The sequence below is a fragment of the Lynx rufus genome, unplaced genomic scaffold, assembly GCF_022079265.1.
Source record: "Lynx rufus isolate CCGP_SWC_20201006 ecotype Redwood Valley unplaced genomic scaffold, mLynRuf1.p SCAF_6, whole genome shotgun sequence".
Taxonomy (NCBI): Eukaryota; Metazoa; Chordata; class Mammalia; order Carnivora; family Felidae; genus Lynx; species Lynx rufus.
In genome coordinates this window covers 131,307,526-131,328,375 of record NW_025814878.1, presented here as the reverse complement: position 1 = coordinate 131,328,375, position 20,850 = coordinate 131,307,526, and the positions used below count along the sequence as shown (strand labels likewise).

At 44.7% G+C, this 20,850-nt stretch overlaps 1 protein-coding gene across 1 annotated transcript in view; it reads left to right on the top strand.

The window, feature by feature from the left end:
- Window positions 1-20,086, top strand: part of RANBP9 (RAN binding protein 9) — a 90,916-nt gene extending 70,830 nt beyond the window's left edge. The window contains exons 9-14 of the mRNA XM_047102649.1: window positions 2,448-2,638; window positions 3,792-3,936; window positions 7,262-7,383; window positions 9,035-9,186; window positions 15,744-15,855; window positions 19,217-20,086. Coding sequence (XP_046958605.1) covers window positions 2,448-2,638; window positions 3,792-3,936; window positions 7,262-7,383; window positions 9,035-9,186; window positions 15,744-15,855; window positions 19,217-19,347 — 853 coding nt within the window. The 3' untranslated portion in view covers window positions 19,348-20,086. The remainder of the gene's footprint in view (window positions 1-2,447; window positions 2,639-3,791; window positions 3,937-7,261; window positions 7,384-9,034; window positions 9,187-15,743; window positions 15,856-19,216) is intronic.
- Window positions 20,087-20,850: the final 764 nt, after the last annotated feature.

Below are 20,850 nucleotides of genomic sequence, written 5' to 3'. Positions count from 1 at the left end.
TGTTACGTATAATCAGAATTGTTTTCATGTTTTAATAGTTTTTGTTTCACCTCGTGTCAGGTATTTACATAGAATTCTGTGATACAGCACGTCTCCATAACAGTTTGTAAAAAACACTTTTGTGGTAGGATTATAAGCAGATGGCATCTCTTGCTATGTTTCTGCTCTTCTATGGTGCTAGCTATATGTTTAAAAATGTTAAAATTGTAGTTAGAAGGTGGATATCTGTTTTTCTTCCTGCAGAGTACCTTATTGTAAGTCTGTGTCATTTTGAAAGCTGTGGTAAAATATATGTAACGTTTGCCATTTTTGCACGTGCACTTCTGTAGTATTTTTGTTTTAAGTTTATTTTGAGAGAGCACGCACGTGCACCAGTAGGGGTGGGGGGCAGAAGGAGTGGGGGAGAGAGAATCCCAAGCAGGCTCCGCCCTGTCAGTGCAGAGCCCGACGCAGGGCTCGTGTTCACGAACTGTGAGATCATGACCTGAGCCAGAATCGAAAGCCCGACGCTCAACCGTCGGAGCCACCCAGGCAGCCCGTGCACTTGCGTAGTATTAAGTGGAGTCACGTTGTTCTGATCGTCACCCGTCATCCACCTCTAGAACTTTTTTCATTCTCCCAAATGGAAACTTGAAGTCCCCGTTTCTCCCTTCCCTGCCTCCCAGCAACCACCATTTTACTTTCTGTTTCTGTGAATTTAAATTCAGCTGCTCTGGGCGCCTCAGATAAAAGAAAGCGTAACAGTGTCTGTTCCTGTAACTGGCTCATTTCTCCCAGCATATTGTCCTCAAAACCCATCCGTGTTATATCGCATGTATCAGTTTCCCTCCTTTTGAAGCTGAACAATCGATAGACATTTGGGTCGCTTCCACTTTGGTTCTTGTGAATAACGCTGCTGTGAACAGGGGTGGTGTGTGGATATCTGTGTGGGGTCCCTGCTTCCAGCGCTTTGGGGTATATACCCAGAAGTGGGATTGTTGAACCTGTGGTAAATCTGTTTCACTTTTGGAGGAGATTAATCCTTAGAGCTCTGTAGCCCTGCACCATTTTACAGCCTCAGCCAGTGGTATGCAAGAGTCCTGGTGTCCCCACATCCTGCCGACACTTCGTTTCTGCAGCTTTTGTTTCAATAGCCATCATAATTTGGCGTTTCTTTTTTATGGGTGTTATGAATCTTTGTTATCTTAAAATTCAGGTGTTATGAAGCCTAATATTTCAACTCTCTAAGTACCAGACGCCCTTTGTGTTTGTTTTTCTTTTTTTTGAGAGAGAGAGTGAGCCGGTGGCGGGGGCGGGGGGCAGAGGGAGAGAGAGAATTCCAAGCAGGCTCCGTGCCCAGCACAGAGCCCGACCTTTGCAGGCTTCGATCCCATGACCCTGAGATCATGACCTGAGCCAAAATCAAGAGTCGGACATTTAACCGACTGAGCCACCCAGGCGCCCCACCAGAAACCCTTCCTTTGTAAGCCAGTGTCAGAATGGTTTTGCTTAAGAGTAAAATTTTAAGTGTGGCACATTTTGGTTAAGAGGTTGCAGATGGGAGTTGCAGTGAGGAAGAGCGTGGAGCAAGGCGCTTCGTCTACGTGATGTGTACACGAAAGCTGTACACGAAAGCGTATCGTGTTCTTGCACGCCATCGGACTTGCCGCCAAATGCAAATACTATTTGATTAAACTATTTTTAGCTTCAAAAATGAAGTCTTCTGATTTTAAGCTATGGATTCCTTCATTTTGTTAGTGAATCTTTTTTAAAAAAAAATTTTTTTTTAATGTTTGTTTATTTTTGGGAGAGTGCAAGCAGGAGAGGGGCAGAGAAAGAGGGAGACACAGAATGGGAAGCAGGCTCCAGGCTCCGAGCTGTCAGCACAGAGCCTGACGCGGGGCTCGAACTCACTGACTGCGAGATCATGACCTGAGCCGGAGTTGGATGCTTAACCGACTGAACCACCCAGGCGTCCCTCTTAGTAAATCTTAATTAAAGGAGAGATAGTGTGTTTTGCTTTATACTCTGGTTTTTCCAGAAATTTTTAAATTATTCTAAGCAGTACAGTGTATGAAACTACATGTAGTGTTTTTAGCACACTATCTAAACGCCACACTTACTGATAGATACAAGTCCATAAGGTATTTCCTTTCAGAGATCTGTTGTTGCTACTAAATAAACTGCTCTTTGAAAATGACCTAAGTAGGGGCGCCTGGGTGACTCAGTCAGTTGAGCGTCCGGCTTCGGCTCAGGTCATGATCTCGTGGTCTGTGAGTTCAAGCCCCGCGTCGGGCTCTGTGCTGACGGCTCGCAGCCTGGAGCCTGCTGCGGATTCTGTGTCTCCCTCTCCCTCTGCCCCTCCCCTGCTTGTGCTCTGTCTCTCTCTGTCTTTCAAAAATGAATAAACATAAAAAAAAAAAAAAATTTGAAAATGACCTAAGTAAATTTGTCTCTTATCTTTCTAGAGTGCGTCAGTTTATAGAAATGGTGAATGGTACAGATAGTGAAGTACGATGTCTGGGAGGCCGGAGTCCAAAATCTCAGGACAGTTACCCTGTCAGCCCTCGACCTTTCAGTAGCCCGAGCATGAGCCCCAGTCACGGATCGAGCATCCACAGCTTAGCACCAGGCAAAGGAAGCAGCGCACATTTTTCTGGTGAGACTCAGTCTTACGACGTTACTTTGAAGTGTTTGCCCTTCTTTGTAGTTTTGAACCAAAATGAAAATTTTTTGAAACGTGGACGTTTCCACATAGCTGTTTTGCACATGCACATACTTGACCTCAGCGCTGCTCTGGAAGGAAAATTGTAAGTGGATCGGACTCGTGTGTTTTTAGTACCAGAAGGTAACTTGAAGCAGAGCTGTTTCTGAGAATGGATTATTAGCAGATCTTCATAAGCAAAAGTTGACATTCGAGCTGTCTCTAGAAAGTAAATCAGTAGATATTTGGTAAAGGTAAAAGGTAACCCGTGTGTTCTAATCCCATGTAAATGTGAAGGCGGTGCCGTGGCCGTGGCGGCTTCGGCCACCAACCCCCACGCTAGATGGGCCGGCTGCTTTCTCTTTCTTTCCCCACCGGGCCTCTGCTCTGCCCGCTTCATTTTCTCATGTCCCTCTCTGGGCTCACCGGTCACAGTCTCTCAGGCTTTTGGTGTTCTAGGAACTAAAATTCTCTCCTTTCCTGCCTTTGAGGACATCACTTCTACAGGTTTATTTCCAGCCTTCCTTAGTCTTCCTCTGCTGGTCTCTCTCATTCTGTTCTTCCCAATGTGTTCTCTTTCCTCTGTACATTTAACCTTCTAAAGCAAAAGTCACATCCTCTTTCCTTTCATAGAGTAACACCTTTGCTCTTCCTCAGTCGGCATGCACCTTTCTACATTACCACCTCTCGGTTTATTTACATCGCCATCCTGTGCACTGCATGTGATTCTCACGTTTGTACCCTTCGCCACCTCTCCTCTTGAATTTCATACATTCACTCGGGCCCAGACGACTTCTTGGCCTCAGTGTATTCGTGCATTAAATGGGAGCGATGAGAACACAGGCCTCATGGGGGAGCTTGGGGGATTAAATAAGATCCATAATTAAGCCTTCAGTAAATGTTAGAGGAGATGATAATTACAGCCCACAATTAATATCCGTCTGTCCTTTCAAAGAAGTTATGTTTCCTGTTTAAGCAATGCATGGACTCTGCCACGTTATAAAAGTTTTAAATGCAAGATCAGAATATGGGCATATAGTCGTTACAACTGACCAGTAAGTTGGTGTTTGTTTCTGTTTTCATGCCTCTTTTTCTTGTTTTTCCCCAGGTTTTGAAAGTTGTAGTAATGGGGTGATCTCAAATAAAGCACATCAATCCTATTGCCATAGTAAACACCAGTCATCCAACTTGAATGTACCAGAACTGAACAGTATAAACATGTCACGATCACAGCAAGTTAATAACTTCACCAGGTGTGTGATCTCCTTAGCTTTTACGTTACTATAAGCAGCCTGATTATTAGCGTCGTCATTTTTAATCATTTGGAGAACTTGAATTAGATCGTCCATAGGGGGTCTGGGCGCTCCCAGGTCCTCAGAGAACAAAAGGGTGAGGAGTGAGTCCCAAACTCTCCGGGCTCCCAGGGGCCGGCAGCCTCTTTTCCTCTGCTCCTTCGTCGTGCTCCGCATCACCTTTTCCCTCTGCCGGGCTGTAAGCATACACACCGGACTCCTTGCCTCTGGGCTTCCTGTGGGCAGCGGCCTGTACATGTGGTCACGTAATGCTGTGCCTGTATTTCCAGGTTAAGTCCCAGTCGTTCATTTACTCTCTAGAAGTAACGTAGGGTACGTTTACAACCGTCTTTTTCTCTCTGTGTGGGTTTTTTGGTGTAGATGTGCATCAGGTTTTCTGAATTCCAGGTAACTAACTTGACAAAGAATCTTTTTTGAAAGCCTGCCTTTAGGGGGCGGGGCTTGCTTGTTGCAGCAGAGGGACCTTCGGCCATTTAGTAAGCGTACCATGAGCCCAGTGCGAGGACCCGTCGGATGTCAGACATTCTGCCGGGCCTGGTCTCCGGCTTCAGAGAGCTGGGAGAGAAGAGATGTGTGTGTCACCGTCCTGTCACATATATTCGGGTTGAATATTCACGAACCTCGAGGTTCACGAAATGTAATCGTTTGAATACGGGTTCTTACGAAATCAGCCTGCCCAGATCATCCAGCATCTGAATTCACTTTGGTTCAGGACTAGTGGCATGATAAAAAAATAATACACATGAAAAATGATGTGTAGATTTTATCAACTTGAGGTTGGTTTGGTCTTACAACATGAATTGTTTGGTCACATCCCATCTGGGGGGGGAATAATGTTCATCAGTGCAAAACTTTCTCACTGAAGGAGAAAGGATGGGATCTGACTTTTGACATGGGAAATAGGATTCTGGAGAAAGGCGTATGTGTGAGAATCAGTATTGCAAATCAGGAGAGTAATGAGAGTATCAAGATGATCTATCCCAAGTGCCAGCCTGCCAAAGTAATGGCGTGTGGTATATACAGGTCATAATGGCGGTCCACAAAAGTGGTAGGAGAAGAGTAGGAAAGAACGCCGTCTTGTACGGAGGAGATTCAGGTTGTCTTTCACGGTAGAAATGACATAGTGGAAAGTAGGTTAGAGGACTGTGTCGTGCTGAAAATTCTGTATGGAATACGGGTGTGTGCGTGCGTATGTGCTTTATATATAGCACGTTAGCACTTTGTTCTTGGTAGAGGCTTCTGCCATTGTTTGTGGCAGGACTGGGGGCAATTCGGGCAGTGTGTGGGTTTTTGTCTGAAATACCTCCTCATGGCAAAGAAGTTGCTAAAGAGACCTGTTGTTACCTGCGTTCAGGGAAGCAAGCTCACCGGAAGGGTTTGGCGACAGCATCTTCTGTGTGCCGGACGGACGAAGAAAGTGAGCTTGTGAAGTGCCCCGAACCGTTACACAGTAGCAGTTACTTTGTAGCTGCTGAAGGCTTTCCTTACGGCCCTACTGCGAAGTAGCGAGGGTGGTACTAACTATTAAAACATTGTACAGATGGAGAGCCAAAACCAGAAAAGTAAGCGATACTTTGTTGTTGTCAACAATACACGTCAATAATTCGTGGCTAGTAAGTTGCAGAACAGTGACTGCGTCCCAGGATTCCTGACTTGCAGTCGTGTGCTTTTTCTATTAGCACTCCCCTCCCCTGCTGCCCCATCTGCAACACTGCTCCCTCCGCCCTCCCTCCTCCCCTCCTCTCAGCCGGCTGTAAAACTGAGCTCACTTGTCACTTTCCAGGATGATTTCCTTGTTACATCCCCAGCAAAGGTGGTGGCTCCCTCCCAGTGGGTCCTCTGTTGGCCCCTGGAGGGCGGAGGCCGTCTCATTGTAACCTTAGCCCGCAACACACAGTGTGGGCTCAGGGGCTCTTAAGTGTGTGTTGAATGAAAGGATCCCTCCCAAATACCGAACTGAATTGTCAAAAAAAAAAAAAAGAAAGAAAGAAAGAAGTGTTAGTATATTAAGATCACTAAGAGCTATGATCTCAACAATTTCCATTACATTAAACATTATTTTTTGAAGTTTGATTTTTCTTCTCATTGTCAAAGCTCATCAAGATACAGTCAGCAAGCTTTTCTGCCTGATGGAGTCATCCTGGGGCCCTTGCCCCCTCCTTCCTAGATCTGTGTCTTTTTGCCTTACACGTCTCACTGATGGAAGCAGTGCTCTCACACACACACACTTAAACTCACGCACTCACCCCGAGGTGCTACCAGCGGTTACCTCTGGTGGTGTGTGTGCAGAGCGCGTTTTGCTTGTCTGCGTTCGGTGTTGTTTTTTTCCTACGAATGAATATAGGTTGCTTTTTTAATGGGAAAAGTGCATTTTCATTTAAATATTTCCTACACTGTCATCACGCGTTCCTTCTGGGTGGTATAATCCCTGCCTGGATCTTCACTGGAGAAGTCTTCAAGAGGAGGCGTTTGTCGTTTGTCGAGCGAGTGTGCGCGCCCACAAGTTCAGTGTGTGTCCAGACACAGTTACTGGCACGGGGCTGTTCTTCAGTAAATGTGACCTGAGGGAAAATGAGGAGCAACCTAAATACCGAAAATCACATTTTTAAAATGAGGATTTAGCAGTGCTTTTTAGATTCTGTAGCCAGCGAGAAAGCCTGCGAGAGAAAAATCGCGGTGGGGGCTGGCCGGGGTGTGAGAGGGCGAGCCAGAGTGGTCTTCCAGATCACCGTTCACCTTGGTGGGAGGCTGTGTTTCTGAGTGGTGAGGACAGATGCCACCCCGTCCAGGCCATTTAAAGAAAACCTCGTTCTAGAAGGGATGAAGATGAGGGCACGAGAAAGGTGAAGTGGGATCGGGGAATGGTTTGTTTCGACGGGGTAGTTTTCCCCTTTTTTGCCCTGACTGCTCGAAATGCGTGCGGTGTGAGGCTGGGGCACCCGATGAACACAGAACCAAGTGCAGATCTGACCTGGAAACACGGTGAGACGTATGTGAAAAGGGGTTTGTCCATACAGATACAGAGTCAGGAAACCGCTGCATTTTAGGACGTACACTGTTTTCCTCCTTCCAGCAATACGACTTTGTTGCTAGTCGGCTACCTGCTGGCTTTGAAGACATTCAGGATAGAACCAAATACCTTGTTTTTGCAGACTGCTCTTGCCCTGTGAAGTCAGTCTATGAGGAGGCTAGGAGTAGGAATTTATTTTAAACTACGCTGCGAGGATGTGATTTCTAAAGTTAGGTGTTTCTTCTTTATTTCCAGTAATGATGTGGATATGGAGACAGAGCACTACTCCAATGGGGTTGGAGAGACTTCATCCAACGGCTTCCTAAATGGTAGCTCTAAACATGACCACGAAATGGAAGACTGTGACACCGAAATGGGTCTGCAGTGATATTTCTTACGTTTTTAATAAAAAATGGTGACTACAAGGTTATGCTTTTACTTGTATTGATTCACAGCTGATGAGCATAAATCACGTTTAGCGATGTATGTGCCATGGGATTTGACAAGAGCACATATCCCGTAAACTGCCTCGTGAGCGCGGGCTGCTGCAGGGCGCGGTGCTTTCCAGTGCCTTCTGAAGTTAAGTTCCAGCCGGTTTTCTGTGCCGGACTGTCTTCAGCTCAACTTGGTGCTGGCGTTGATGCAGCCGTACTCTTACTAGCGTTCACTGTCTTTTAGGACACTTGGGGTTGGGGAGATGAATGTTTTTACACTGGCTTCAGTATAGCCAGCGAAGGCCAAATGGGTACAGCTGATTTTATAAATTCAAATCAATTTCTTAAGTTCATTTAATATGAATATCTGTGACTATGCATAGTTCAGTGCCTGGCACATAGTAGGTGCTTCAGTATGACCCCCTCCTTCCCTCTCCCTCCCCCAGGCCCCCCCAAAATTATGTGGCTGAAAGGTACATTAGCACGCGTAGTTTTGTTTTGTTGGTAACTTGCATAGTAAATTGTACCATAATGTTAAACCATCAGCAGACTTTCCCATCGATTGGAGAATGAAAATGATTGGAGCTTAAAAATTCTTTTTTGCCTGAATTCGATGGCAACATTAGATTTCTGAGTATTTGGGAGTTAAAGGGTCCTTATTGAGGACTGTTGTTGAGGATTATGTGTTCAGTGTAAAATCCATTTTTCCAGCGAGGGGTATAGTTGAGAAGGCAGCCTAGTTTTCTTCTATCAGATACCAGCACCCTCAACATTCAGAGTATAATCAGAGCATGGTGATTGAGAGTTCTGGAGTCAGATGACCTGGATTTGAATTCTGCAACTGCCATTTACAAGCTGTGTGACCTTGCTCAAGTTACTTAAGAGCACAGTGCCTCAGTTTCTTCATCTGTAAAATGGGTGTGGTAATAATAGCAACCGCCTCATAGGCCACTGTGAAGCTTAAAAGGGCTAATTTGTAAAAAGCTAGTAGGCACAAAGGAAGTGCTTAGTAAATGTTAAGGATCGTCATCGTTAGTAATTTATATGTTATTAGGGATTCATACAGTTACATTATTGATCAGCGGTTATTGTCAACCAAGATATATACTAAACAATTATTTTCTCAAAGTGTGTAATTAATCCTGTGATTCCCTGGTGTCTTCTATGTTTTTATTGGAGTCATTTAGCTTTTCACCTGGAGGAGTCCTTTTTTTCCATCTCTGCTCTGTGTCAGAGTAGCTGGAGTGGCAGTGCTGTTTTCTCCTTAATGCTGCTTAATGTAGTTTTAGAGAACTGTGCTTAACTTCTTCTACACTTTTCCCTGATATACCAGGGGCATCCTAAATGGAGACGATTTCGACGGGCTTTGACCTGCGTGCTGGAGAGTAGAGCCTAGATTCTTGAGACCTAGATAAAGTATACCTTTTAGCTGCAATGTTTCCTATTAAGTGAAAAAGAAAACCGCATATTTAAATAAACTATTAGGTAGTAATTACTACATGAAACGTACAAAATGTTGTAAGCAACTGATGTTCATTTCTCCCTGGCACTCCATTTAATAAGAAAGTAAAATACTCATTTGTTTTGCTTACAGAAGTTGATTCGAGTCAGTTAAGACGCCAGTTGTGTGGAGGAAGTCAAGCCGCCATAGAAAGAATGATTCACTTTGGAAGAGAGCTACAAGCTATGAGTGAACAGCTGAGGAGAGAATGTGGCAAGAACACAGCAAATAAAAAAATGCTGAAGGTAGATTTGTTTTTCCTTGAAAAATTATTGATGTGTCAGAGGAACTAAAATTTAATTTTGTAAAGCACTGAGCGCTAGGAATTCTTGTTGGGCTTCAGGTAAAAAGGATGGATTCCGGGCACCTGGGTGGCTCAGCTAAGCATCCGACTCTTTATCTCAGCTCAGCCCTTGATCTCAGGGTCGTGAGTTCAAGCCCCGCGTTGGACTCTGTGCTGGGCATGAAGGCTACTTAAAAAAATAAATCAGTAAAGGTAGGGATTCAATCCCAGTTCTGCCGCCTGTCAGCGTTTTATGCCCTTTGTCGACTTACTGTAATTTTCTTAGCTGTAAAATTGGCAGACTTATTAGGAGACATGCGAGTTTGCTGATAAAACTATAAGTTTGCGATATTTTTATTTCCATAAACATTGCTCAGGGCTGCAGCAGATTGAACGTGTACTACGTGGCTTTCATTTTGACAGTGATTGCTGAGGCACTTTCACAACCCGAGATAGATAAAATACATTTTCAGATCTCTTCTGGATTGATGCGCGTGATAGGTGGTAAGATGGCTAGGACTTCAGCGGTTTAGTACGGTGGTCACAAGTTTGCGTGTCAGTTGCGGATGGAGATTTTCCCTCCCTTAAGTCGCCGTTGCTGCTAGTTGTAGAGATGTTAAGACTCCCAGAGGGTTTTTTTTCGTACTCGCGTAAGTCCCAACAGCCCTGTAAGTCTATGACATGTTGACCTAGCTGTTGCATTTTTTTTGTAATCCTGCGTCAGCTTGGGCTCAAAGGTGATTCGTTAGCAACATTTTCTCCTGCGTGTTTAAGAGGAGAGACGCGTGTGCTGTGGCCCTGAGGCCGATGCTGGGGTGCAGTGGCAGGAGCAAGGCTTCTGCCAGCCCTTCCTGACCCAAACTGAGCCTCAGCGCCACAGTCAGCACCACCTAGCAGCACCAAACGCGGCCTAAAAGCGGCCAAAATTCAAACAGCTACCTGCACCGGAGCCTCCATACGGTGCCTGTGTAGACGGAACACCACCTGCTCAGCCTAGGATGGTGGGTGAAGGAGCCACCCACGTACATCGCCAGTTACGGCATGCGGTCTTGTAGCGTCGGGGGCTGCGACGGGAGCAGCGGTGTATTTGCTCTACGCGGTACTTCACCCGCTGGATCGCACAACTGCGGTTTCTGGTGGCGACCCTGAGCTATCCCAAAAAAAAAAAGAAAAAAAAAAGGAAGTTAATTATGATTTTTATGCTAAATAAAATTGGTGGAATATGTAATTTAAACAGTTTTTCATTTAAAATGTCAAATCGCTTGGTGGGACTGCAAACTGGTGCAGCCACTGTGAAAACGGTTTGGAGATCTCCCAAAAAATTAAAAATAGAATTACCATATGATTCAGTAATTCCACTGCTGGGTATTTACCCAAAGACTATGAAAACAGTAATTCTAAAAGATCCATGCACCCCTGTGTTTATAGCAGCAGCATTGTCTACAACAGCCAAATTAGGGAAGCAGCCCAAGTGTCCACCGACCGGTGAATGGATAAAGAAGTGGGGGAGACACACACACACACACACACACACACACACACACACACACGAATGTTACTCAGCCATAAAAAAGAAGGAAATCTTGCCATTTGTGACAACATGGATGGACTTCGTATTCTGCTAAGTGAAATAAGTTGGAGAAAGACAAATACCACACGATTTCACACATATGTGGAATTTAAGAAATAAAGAAAACTGACCAGAAAAAGACTCTTAACTCTAGAGAACACACTGCTGGTTGCCAGAGGGGAGGTGGCTGGGGAATGGGTGAAACAGGTGATGGGGATCAAGGAGCGCACTTGTGAGGAGCACTGGGTAATGTGTAGAATTGTTGAATCACCATATTGTGCACCTGAAACTATTCTAATGCCGTGTGTTAATTATACTGAAGTTTAAAAAAAAAACCAATAAATTAAAGCCAGACACTGACATATTAGGAATATGGCTGCCCACGTTTGCCCTATAAGGTGAAGAATTCCTTGAGGTCAGACTAGGTCTTTACTTAACTCCGCCCCCTTTAAATATATCCAATGCGCATGGCACCTCACTATTCATGAATGTTATTAGAGTTTTGTTTATATGGGTTCTGTTTATTGATATTTACCATACTAGAAATTAAAACAAATGATTAATCTCCTGACCAATAATCCTGGATCCGTTGAATATTTTTACGAAAAATAACTTCCAGAAACTTTGGAAGAATGGCATCGCTTTACATTTGCCAGGCTTAATGGAGGGGAAGTTGGATTCTCGTCCCTACCTGTGCACTCGATGTGCTGTGCTGTCACTGTCACCGGCCCCGTGGCCCCTGGAAACCCCGCTGTGTGGCCGGGAGAGAATGAGAGTGAGGGTGAGGCGAGAGAGGGTTTTCTCAGTTTTATTACGAAAACAGTGTTGACGTTCCAGGACCTCCTGCAAGGATCTTAGATTGAACCCCGTGTTTCTGGACTGTACTTTGAGAACTGCTGTTTTAGGGGATATTTGGGGATACGGAATGTTTCTAAGAATTCACGTGCTTTTTTACGCTAGGTCATCTTGACTGTTTCCTTGTTAAAACTTTATGCTAATTGTGCATGATGAAGGAATGTGATTTATGTAGTGCCTTTCAGAATGTAAGATTTCACTTAATCAGCTTACTGTCTTTGATGCTGATGTGCATAAGCTGAGAAAATGGCATTGATGTGGCCTCTTCTCAAAGAGAGTCCTTGATTATATATTGAATTATGTGAAGATGTAATTCATCTTCCTCATCTAAAGAGTGTGGATGGCTTTGATTTTGCACTTCTGACTTCTAAGCACATGCCAACTACTACTTTAAGAGACTTTCTTAATATTCTGAACTCCTTCCTTCCCATTCCCCAAACTTATCTTGATCCACGTGGGGACAAGATGACTGACTGATCCAAGTTACAAGTCCCCGAAGAACAGCTGGAGGATTTGAGGACAACATGAAGAGGTGGTTTTTTTTGTCATCGTTGAGAGGTTTAGAAATCATCCCCTTTCATTTTTCATTTCAGGGCACGTGTGATTGTAGTGGGTAATTTTTATCTTTAATTTTGTGTGGATCCGCGTTAGCATCTGAATCGCACAGGCATCTGTAGAGAGAAAGATTCCTTTAGATGTGAAGCTAAGAGTTCCCTAAATGCTTTACTGTATTCTGCTTCCCAGGGTCCTGGGGAGCAGGCCTCGAGCAGAGCCCGGGGGGGGGGGGGGGCCGTGTGCGGTCAAAATGGGTGGGAGGGGCAGGGCGTCCTGCAGCGCCCGTTTCCCTGGACCTTTCCCAGTTCTCTGTCTTCCTTTCCTCTTCTCCTGTTCTCTGTTCCTCACCTCCCTACGCCTGCCAGTGGCTTGTCAGCTACTTGAGTTTGTTCAGGAGCTGCGTCCTGAGGCTCTGGCCGGAGGGACCGTGGGGTCGCACACGAAGGAGCAGCCCCGGCTGGCAACTGAAGCCAAAACAGAACCACTTAAGACCAGCCCTGTTTAGAAACTGCTGCAGACTTTAAGCCAACTACAAGTACAGTTTGGGAATCCTACCTGAATGATGTCACGTTTGCCTCAGAAGTTATTCCCACTGAGATCTGTTTGTTTTTAAGTGACAAGTAACCCACGATCCCACGCCTCAGAGTTTCAGTTTTGTGCCTTAAATCCCCCGTGTGTATATTTGACATAGTAAGTATACCATTTTGTGGTGTTGTCATTGTCCTAAAAATGTACTCCCAGTTTCTGTGCATTAGTTCTTTTTAAATGGCTACATGCTACTCTCTTGAGTTGCTGTGTCAGTTCATTTAAGCGTTGCTTTATTCAATTTTTTGCTTTTATTCAGATGCTTTAGTGAATGCCTTTATACATGCGTCTTTGTTCCTTAAAATTACAACACGGGATAGAGTCCTGGAAAGAGAATGATTGAGTCAAAGCTTGGGATTATTGTGGCTTTTCCTATATATTGCTATACTGTTTTCCAGAAACCTTCCCCCAGCTTACAGCAGTAGTAAAGGAAAGTGCCAGAAGTACTCCTGTGTTAGTCTGCTGTAGTGACTTCAAGCTCAGACCTTAAAGTCGCTTGTTTGCATTTCTTTGGTCACCACCATCAGTTAGGTTTTACTGCAGGATTTAAAACATTAATGTTGCTGCCCTGATTTCACTCCCTTTGAAAAGGAAAAGTTGTAGATATTCAGGGAACCTGGTGGCATCAGCCTTTTTTTTTTCTTGTTCTTCTTCTTTTAAGGTTTTATTAGTTTTCTTGCTTATAGCTTCACCTGACTTCCAAGCCTGTTCCATTGTGCTGCGCTGGGATCCTGCTGAAGTCAAGTCTTACCCACATCAGTCCTCCATTTAAAAGTCCATTGTCGTATTGGAAAAGAAAAAATTTAAGCCTTTGGGGACATTTTAGGATCTAACCGCCCTTACCTCTGGCTCCATCTGTGCCTTTCTTTCTCTCAGCCTGTTTCCACGTAGTTTGGGTCTCTCTGGGACTGTGACACGTGACACAAAATACCGCATGTTCATAAGCAGTACCCTGTCCATTGTTTATTTACATGTCTGACTTCGCCGAAAGACCGCGTGGGTTCTTGGCACAATGACTGGGTCCTGGTGATTGCTCTCTGTGTCCTCAGGGTCTGGCAGCTGTGTGCAATAATACTCAATTGTTTTGAAAATATTGGAGCTAAATTTTAGACTTTCTTCATCTTGATATTTAGATCGGCAGTTAAAAGAAGCTGCATCTTACTAAAAGAGGTTCTGTACTAACTGTGTGCCCTTAAGCTCTCACTGCCTCAGTTTGCTTCTCTGTAAGATGGGCATAACAGTATCCGTCTCCTAAGGTTATTGTGAGGATAAAATGAGATTCTCCACGTTAGGGCTCGAAACATTGCTTCACCCGGTGTGAGTGCACGATAAATTATTACCATCATCATCTTTTTTTCCATGAGGTTTTGGTGAAATACTAGAAGAAGGTGTTAACAGAAGAACGGTCTGCCTTGAGATCTGGGACCGCAACCTTTCTCGTTTTTGGTTGCGTGTCCAGATGTATAGACCCAAGAGGACGGTTTTGTGCTTAGAGGTTTTTAGGTACCAGTTGTTCCTTGAACACTTCTTCGGTATACTTCAGGTAACTTTCTGTAGCATGGGGATGGTACCTCACTAGGTGGCTGTGGGGTCAATTAAGTCTTGAGCGAAGATCAGTGACTAGAGTTAGCTTCCCAGGATACAGGACGTTAATACTCTTTCCATCAGTAAATTCGGATGGCGGGGGTGGGGGAGCCAGGAAGTAGAACGGGGTGGCTCCGTGCGATGCACTGGAAGAAGCAGGTCCTGTGATGGGCGGGTGTGTGAAGCTGCTTCCCTGTTCCCAGCGTCTGTGAGTAGCTGCAGGGGACTCAAAATAGTGTAAGAAAGAAATTTGCCTCTCAGAGACCTTTCATTATAAAAACTGGGGCGAGCCGTCTACCACCCGTGAAATATTCAGCAGCGGAAGGAAGACCGTGGACCAGCCGCACGCGTTTTCTTTGAGAGGCACGTGTATTCCCCGCCCGGTAGCCTCAGGCCGCGCGGCTCCGGCTGTGTGGACAGCCCTCCTCCGGGCTCCCCGGTGCGCAGGCCGCGTGGGGTGAGAAAGGGCCAGAGCACAGCTGACCGGCAAGCCCGGCCTCCGCGGCCGCTCTGAGCAGCGGTGAGTTGAGCGGAGGAACGTCCGGGCAGCTGGACCTGGGATCTTTCCTTCAGAAAGTCCAGTCTCCCACGTGTCCGTAATCCGCATTTTGAAAGTGGCACTGACCGAATTCATTGACGCTTCCTAAGCACTGTCCTACGTAGGCCTTCTGAATCGGGAAGGCGTCCTGTCATTCGCCTCTCTGGGGAACACCGCCCCGGATTAGGGCATGGACTTTGGGCCAAAGAGGACGACCTCCTGTACCGAGAGGTTAGAACGAACGGACGCTGCCAGTGTCCCGGAGCGGTTAGTGCTTACTGACTGGGAGTCACTGACTGAGAAGACCGCGTGTCCGTCCCTTTAGGAAGGGTGGCTCGACGATGGTTGGAACTACTGAATGTTCCTGAAGGGCAGCCAGTTTACCTTGTTGGTCCTGAGTTTGAGAAAATGACATCCAGGGAGATGGATCTCGGCCCCACATCTGTTTAAGAAAATAAATAGGCTCTGTCCTTTTAATGTCAGAGTCACACCAGTGGTGATAAATTATAGAGCATCTGAATGTTTTTGTCTTCCTCTTTAATTAGCCCGTTCCACCAGAATTTAATTTTGCCGTTGTGTATGTGTTGTAGGGATGGGGGAAGATTCAGATTGGCTGTTTACAGTAAAGAAGGAAGACCCATTAGGCTTTGTTGTATAATCTTGTTAAAAATATATATATAGCCTCATAATCATTGGGGTAAATGGGTTTGAGTGTTACCGTAGTCTTGTGCCGGAAAGCTGTGTATTTTACTCGTCTCTCAACCTTGTAGCCGTGGGGAGGACGGTAGCTGAAGCGTTTGAATTAAAAACCAAACCGCCGTGTTTTCAACAGGATGCATTCAGTTTACTCGCTTACTCGGATCCTTGGAACAGCCCGGTTGGAAATCAGCTTGACCCAATTCAGAGAGAACCTGTGTGCTCAGCCCTCAACAGTGCAATACTAGGTGAGTGAAGCGTCACTGCAGCCAGAGTGTCTGCGTATTTGAGACGGGATTCGTATTTTGGTAAACTCTTCATGTAGAAACCATTTCTACGTTTTAAGAAAGGTAAACTTATTTCAAAATACAGAAACCTTCCCCTCCACCATCTCAATTCCAAAATTAAATGGATTCAAATAGAATAATAAAAAAAAAACCACAACGGTATATTGGGATCATACCCCGGGAAGTCTGGAAAGTGGAAGTCTTTGTGTGCATGTCGTGTAAGCGTTTTTGGGCTGAGCCACACATACCGCAGCTTCCGCTGTGCTTAAGATACGGACACGAGGGACTTGCGGGTGACGTGTGACTGCCCTGCCAGCACCAGCCCTTGGAGTAGCACCGTATTTGCAGGAAAGTTCAGCATATCCAGCCGTATTATGCCCTTACCGGATAAAAAGCGAGGGGCGGGGGAAGAGAGCAGCAGTTTCGGTAGTGAGACTTCGCTAGAGGGGAGCACGGAGGGAGACCGGTTTGCCCTTCCCCTGGTCGGTTGCTGTCCCTGTAAGCAACTCACTACAGAGTATGCTTACAGGACTCATGTCCCGAACAAATACTTTTTCTGTGAATGCTATAACATTCTGTGCATTTATGTATAAACCGTACAGGGCGGTTTACGTGAAACTATGATCTTCTCTCGGAGATTCTTTTCAAAGGTAACTTAAAGAAGAGTGGCTTTTGACCTGACTTTACGGGCTAAATCCCCAGGTAAAATGAGGCTCCCACTCCTGCTCGGCCCTGTTACGTTTGGGAGCTTTATAGCAACACGTTTCAGACCATTTCAGGTGCGCGAGAGCATTGCCACAAAGAGCAGGGAGACCTGCAGCGGGCCAGGGACCGTATGGCTAGAATGTGAAGGGAGCAAGTGTTCCTACATGAGCCTTATCTGCTCTTACAAAGTTCATTACAGTTGACGCTCGAACCGAGTGGGGGTTGGGACACCAACCCCCCAGCACAAAAATTTGCGTGTAACTTTTGACTCCCCTAAAACTTAACCGCTGCTGGCGGGAAGCCCTGCCAAGAACAGGAGCCCTTGATAGACACAGATCTGGTATGTGACGCGTGTTGTGTTCTGGATTCTTACAATAAAGCTGGAGGTGAAGAAAACCGGAAGGGAAGAGCCGTCTACATCCCTGTACCGTATCAAATACCGCAGCTGGAAGCGGGTCTGTGTAGTTCAAACTGGTGTTTCTCAGGGGTGAACTGTGAATTCTTTGTGTTAAAGTAGAACAGTGGGGGGGGTTGCAATAACGGTAAGAAAAAAAAGCGTCTTTGGTGGGGTTTCTATAAATTTAGAGTCTGTATATAATAAATCACGTGAATTTTCTCTGGTTAATGTGTTGTATTCTCTTTGGTTATATGAAATCCACTTAGCTCTATTGGTAAAAACGGAACTCAGTAGTAATGCTGAGATTGTAGGGCAAATTATGGTTTACTGTAATGGTCTTTTTGAAATTACAGCCTTCATATTTAAGGATCAGATTTGTGAAGAATTTTTGAAGTAACCAGTTTTCTTAGAATAGTTTTTTATGTCGAGTTCTTTAAGGTAATTCAGTGATTAAATATGAAATTTTGTAGGGCCATTAAAGATCTGTGTACTCTCGCTGTGCTACCTGGTAGATGGGTTCAGCTGTACCTAGTACTTAAATTTATATTCATAGGATTCCTGCAAAATTAATGACAGGCTTATTAATATAAATTGCTGTAGATGAATATGTGAATATTTATACATACCATGCTATTTTATGTAGTACCATCTGTAATTAGTGCTTGAAGTTGTTACATATTAATTGTATGTTAGTTCTTGTCAGTTGCAGATCCAAAAAGAATTTAAAGATGCTTATAACCACATGCCTCCTGATGCTTATCTTCCAGCAAGGTTACTTCCCTGTGAACCATCAGACATTTTGGAAAAAGAAGCTTCCTTTTCCATTTTGTATTCCTTTTCATGTTGATTTTGTGTAAAACTGAAATCGTTCTGGACACAAGACAGAACTATAAAGTCCGTCCTGCTTAGAGCTGGCAAAAACTGTAGCACCATCAAAGTTTAGCTAAACGGCGTCTCGCCAAAGAATAGCCAGGACTTTATTAATCCTAACCCACAGACCACTTTTCAAACCATACTTTCTCACTGATCTGTGTACCTTTTCTTACAGATTTCCATTCTTAAATTCTTGACCCTATTTTGTGTTCTTTTGTACCTTTAAATCCTGAATTTGCTTCCTTTATTTTTTGGTGCCGTTCTTTACGGAACTTTCTCCCACCCCATTGCAACCTTGGAATCAAAAGTAGAATTAAATTGGGGCACCTGGTGGCTCAGTCGTTTGAGCGTCCAACTCCTTGATGTCAGCTCAGGTCATGATCCCGGGGTCGTGGGGTCGTGCCCTGTGTCGGGCTCTGGGCTGAGCGTGGCGCCTGCTTCAGATCCTCTCTCTCCGCCTCTGCCCCCTCCCCCACTCACGTGCATGCGCTCTCCCTCTAAAATAATAAAAATAGGATAGTATGGAGTGTGGCCTTACCTGCCAGTATCATGGTCTTTGCCCTTTGTTGTCCACTATGCCTACAAAGGACTGAGGAGTGATTTTATTAATTGGGAATCTAATCAACTTAAAACTTGGACATCTCCACCCAGGGAGAGATCATTAGGAACTTGGCCAGTTTCACCAGTAGTTCATTGTTTCATTTCTGGCACAGAACTTGAAGTCTTGCAGACTTCTGGTATGTAGGACACGGAGAACAAATTTATCGGCCATTTAAAAAATATTTTATCTACCAACTGTAAGTCAACTCCCTCCAACGTCGTAGGGTGGTTTTGCTTTTGTCTTGCCTCACGGCCACCGTCACCATTTGCTCCCTAGAAGCCCAAGCAACATTCACCAATATGCCTTGGAGACAGTTAGCCTCTGGTGGGTTCTATCCCCAGAAGGGGAGGAGTTTATCGGTGAAACTTTTACTTTAAGCCTGAGGCCTTTTCCTGTTAGGTCAAGTGACTTAAGTCAAAGAGAAACACTAAATAGTCCTTACTCCCCACTGTAAGTATCAGGTAAGACCGGACCTCTTTCCCATCATAGTTAATGTGGAAGTTTTTAAGTGTCGAATTCTGCAAGAATTTTCCTTCAGAGTCGAATACTCAGTACCCATAGCACCTAGTCCGAGTAGCAGGGCCAAGACGTTAATGACCGGCTTAGAAATGACCATTGCTAGTGAGGTAATTAAGAACAGTATAGGCAGGGGTACGTTTTCAAGTAATGCAGTATTTTCCCCGTTGAGAAGTTTTTGGGAAATGTCTTGCTAATTGCTGTTTCCATTTTTAATCATTTTTCCTCAGAAACCCACAATCTGCCAAAGCAACCTCCACTCGCCCTAGCAATGGGCCAGGCCACACAATGTCTAGGACTGATGGCTCGGTCAGGAATCGGATCCTGTGCGTTTGCCACAGTGGAAGACTACCTACACTAGCTATGCATTTAAGGAGCTCACGTGTACATTGTGGCATATAGTCAACCTGGAAGTAGACCAGCTCTGCTGATTTGAAATTTAGATTTTTTAATTATGTACTGGGGACAGGTTTTTGTCGCTTTACATTGCTTCCTAGTTTACAGCATGATGCAAATGATTTTCTAACTTGGTGTTAGGAGAAATTATTTTCCATCTTTAACCTCTTAGTTGTCTAAGAGTTCAATATTACTGAATTTCAGACGTTCAAATTGATCATCACAAATCCTTTAAAACAATTACCTAAAAGAAACCAAAAAATCCTGCCGCCTTTGTTTGGGGGAGAGGGGGGAAGGAAACGGAACCAGTTGTGTTTGTGTTAGCATGTGGGTGATGTAAACTTCAATTTGGGAGATGCTCCGACCCCCGCTCCCATATAAGCATTCAATCAGTGTAACTTGCAAAACGCATAAACATCCGACAGTTTGAATTTATAGTGTTGATGGAAGAAATCATTTTTAATGTGTACTGTAAAACTTGAAATACTCAGGAGCTGAGTGAATATGTTTGTTGCTACTTACAATCCCGACCTGTTAGTCCCAGTAGTTTTGTTTTAACATGGTCTTTTTCAACTTTGTTTCCTGTTTAACTACAGACGACTTCTGTTGTAGACTCACAAGTTTAACTGTTGTATTATAACAGTATTACATGTCAACAGTGTGGTTATGACCTTTATTTATATAAAAACCAAATATTTAGTCAATTTACCGTGTCTTAATTTAATCTTTGTACACCTTCCATTTTTAAGTGCTTAAATGAGTACTATATTGCAATAAAAATGTAGTGATATAATTAACCAGCCATTAAAAATTTACTATTACAGATACTAGAGTGTCAATTGAATTTATATATTAGGTGCCTGCACACTTCTAATACAGAATTAGAGCAATTCTCTAAATCTGAGTTCTGCAACGCAAGACTGCCTTCAGCTTACTGGCCCCCCCTAGAGTAGGGTCAGGCCTGATGCTGTGGGTGCTGCCGCAGGAAAACAGGCAATTCATCTCCTGTTTCCGTAACTATAGTAGGAACGATGGCACGTGGCCTGCCACCAAAGCACACCCGCCCAACCTGGTTAAAAGTAACACTTAACCAAGATCACCAAATCCTCTGGCTAATGAACTCTGCACGGAGGCTTCCATCTTCCTCGAGAAGAAAGACTTGCTGCACTGAGATACTGAGCTTTCAGCTACTTCCTTCCTGTCCCATAGCCTGGGAAGCAAATGCCCCTCAAAGCACCAGAACCTCTGCGAGACCAAGGCAGCTGAGAGCTGCAGCTGGAAACACCCCAGGGCCCACTTCTCTCGCCCTGCTGTGCACCCAACACCGCAGGTGGAAGACGAGCTTTCAATTAAATGCGCAAACGCTCATAAAAAAGGGAAACCGTTCTTTTGAACCGGTTTGTCTTCCAACGTCATTCTCAAACTACGAGGCAGGACTGTCCTGAAGGATGACAGGTGATGGGGTACT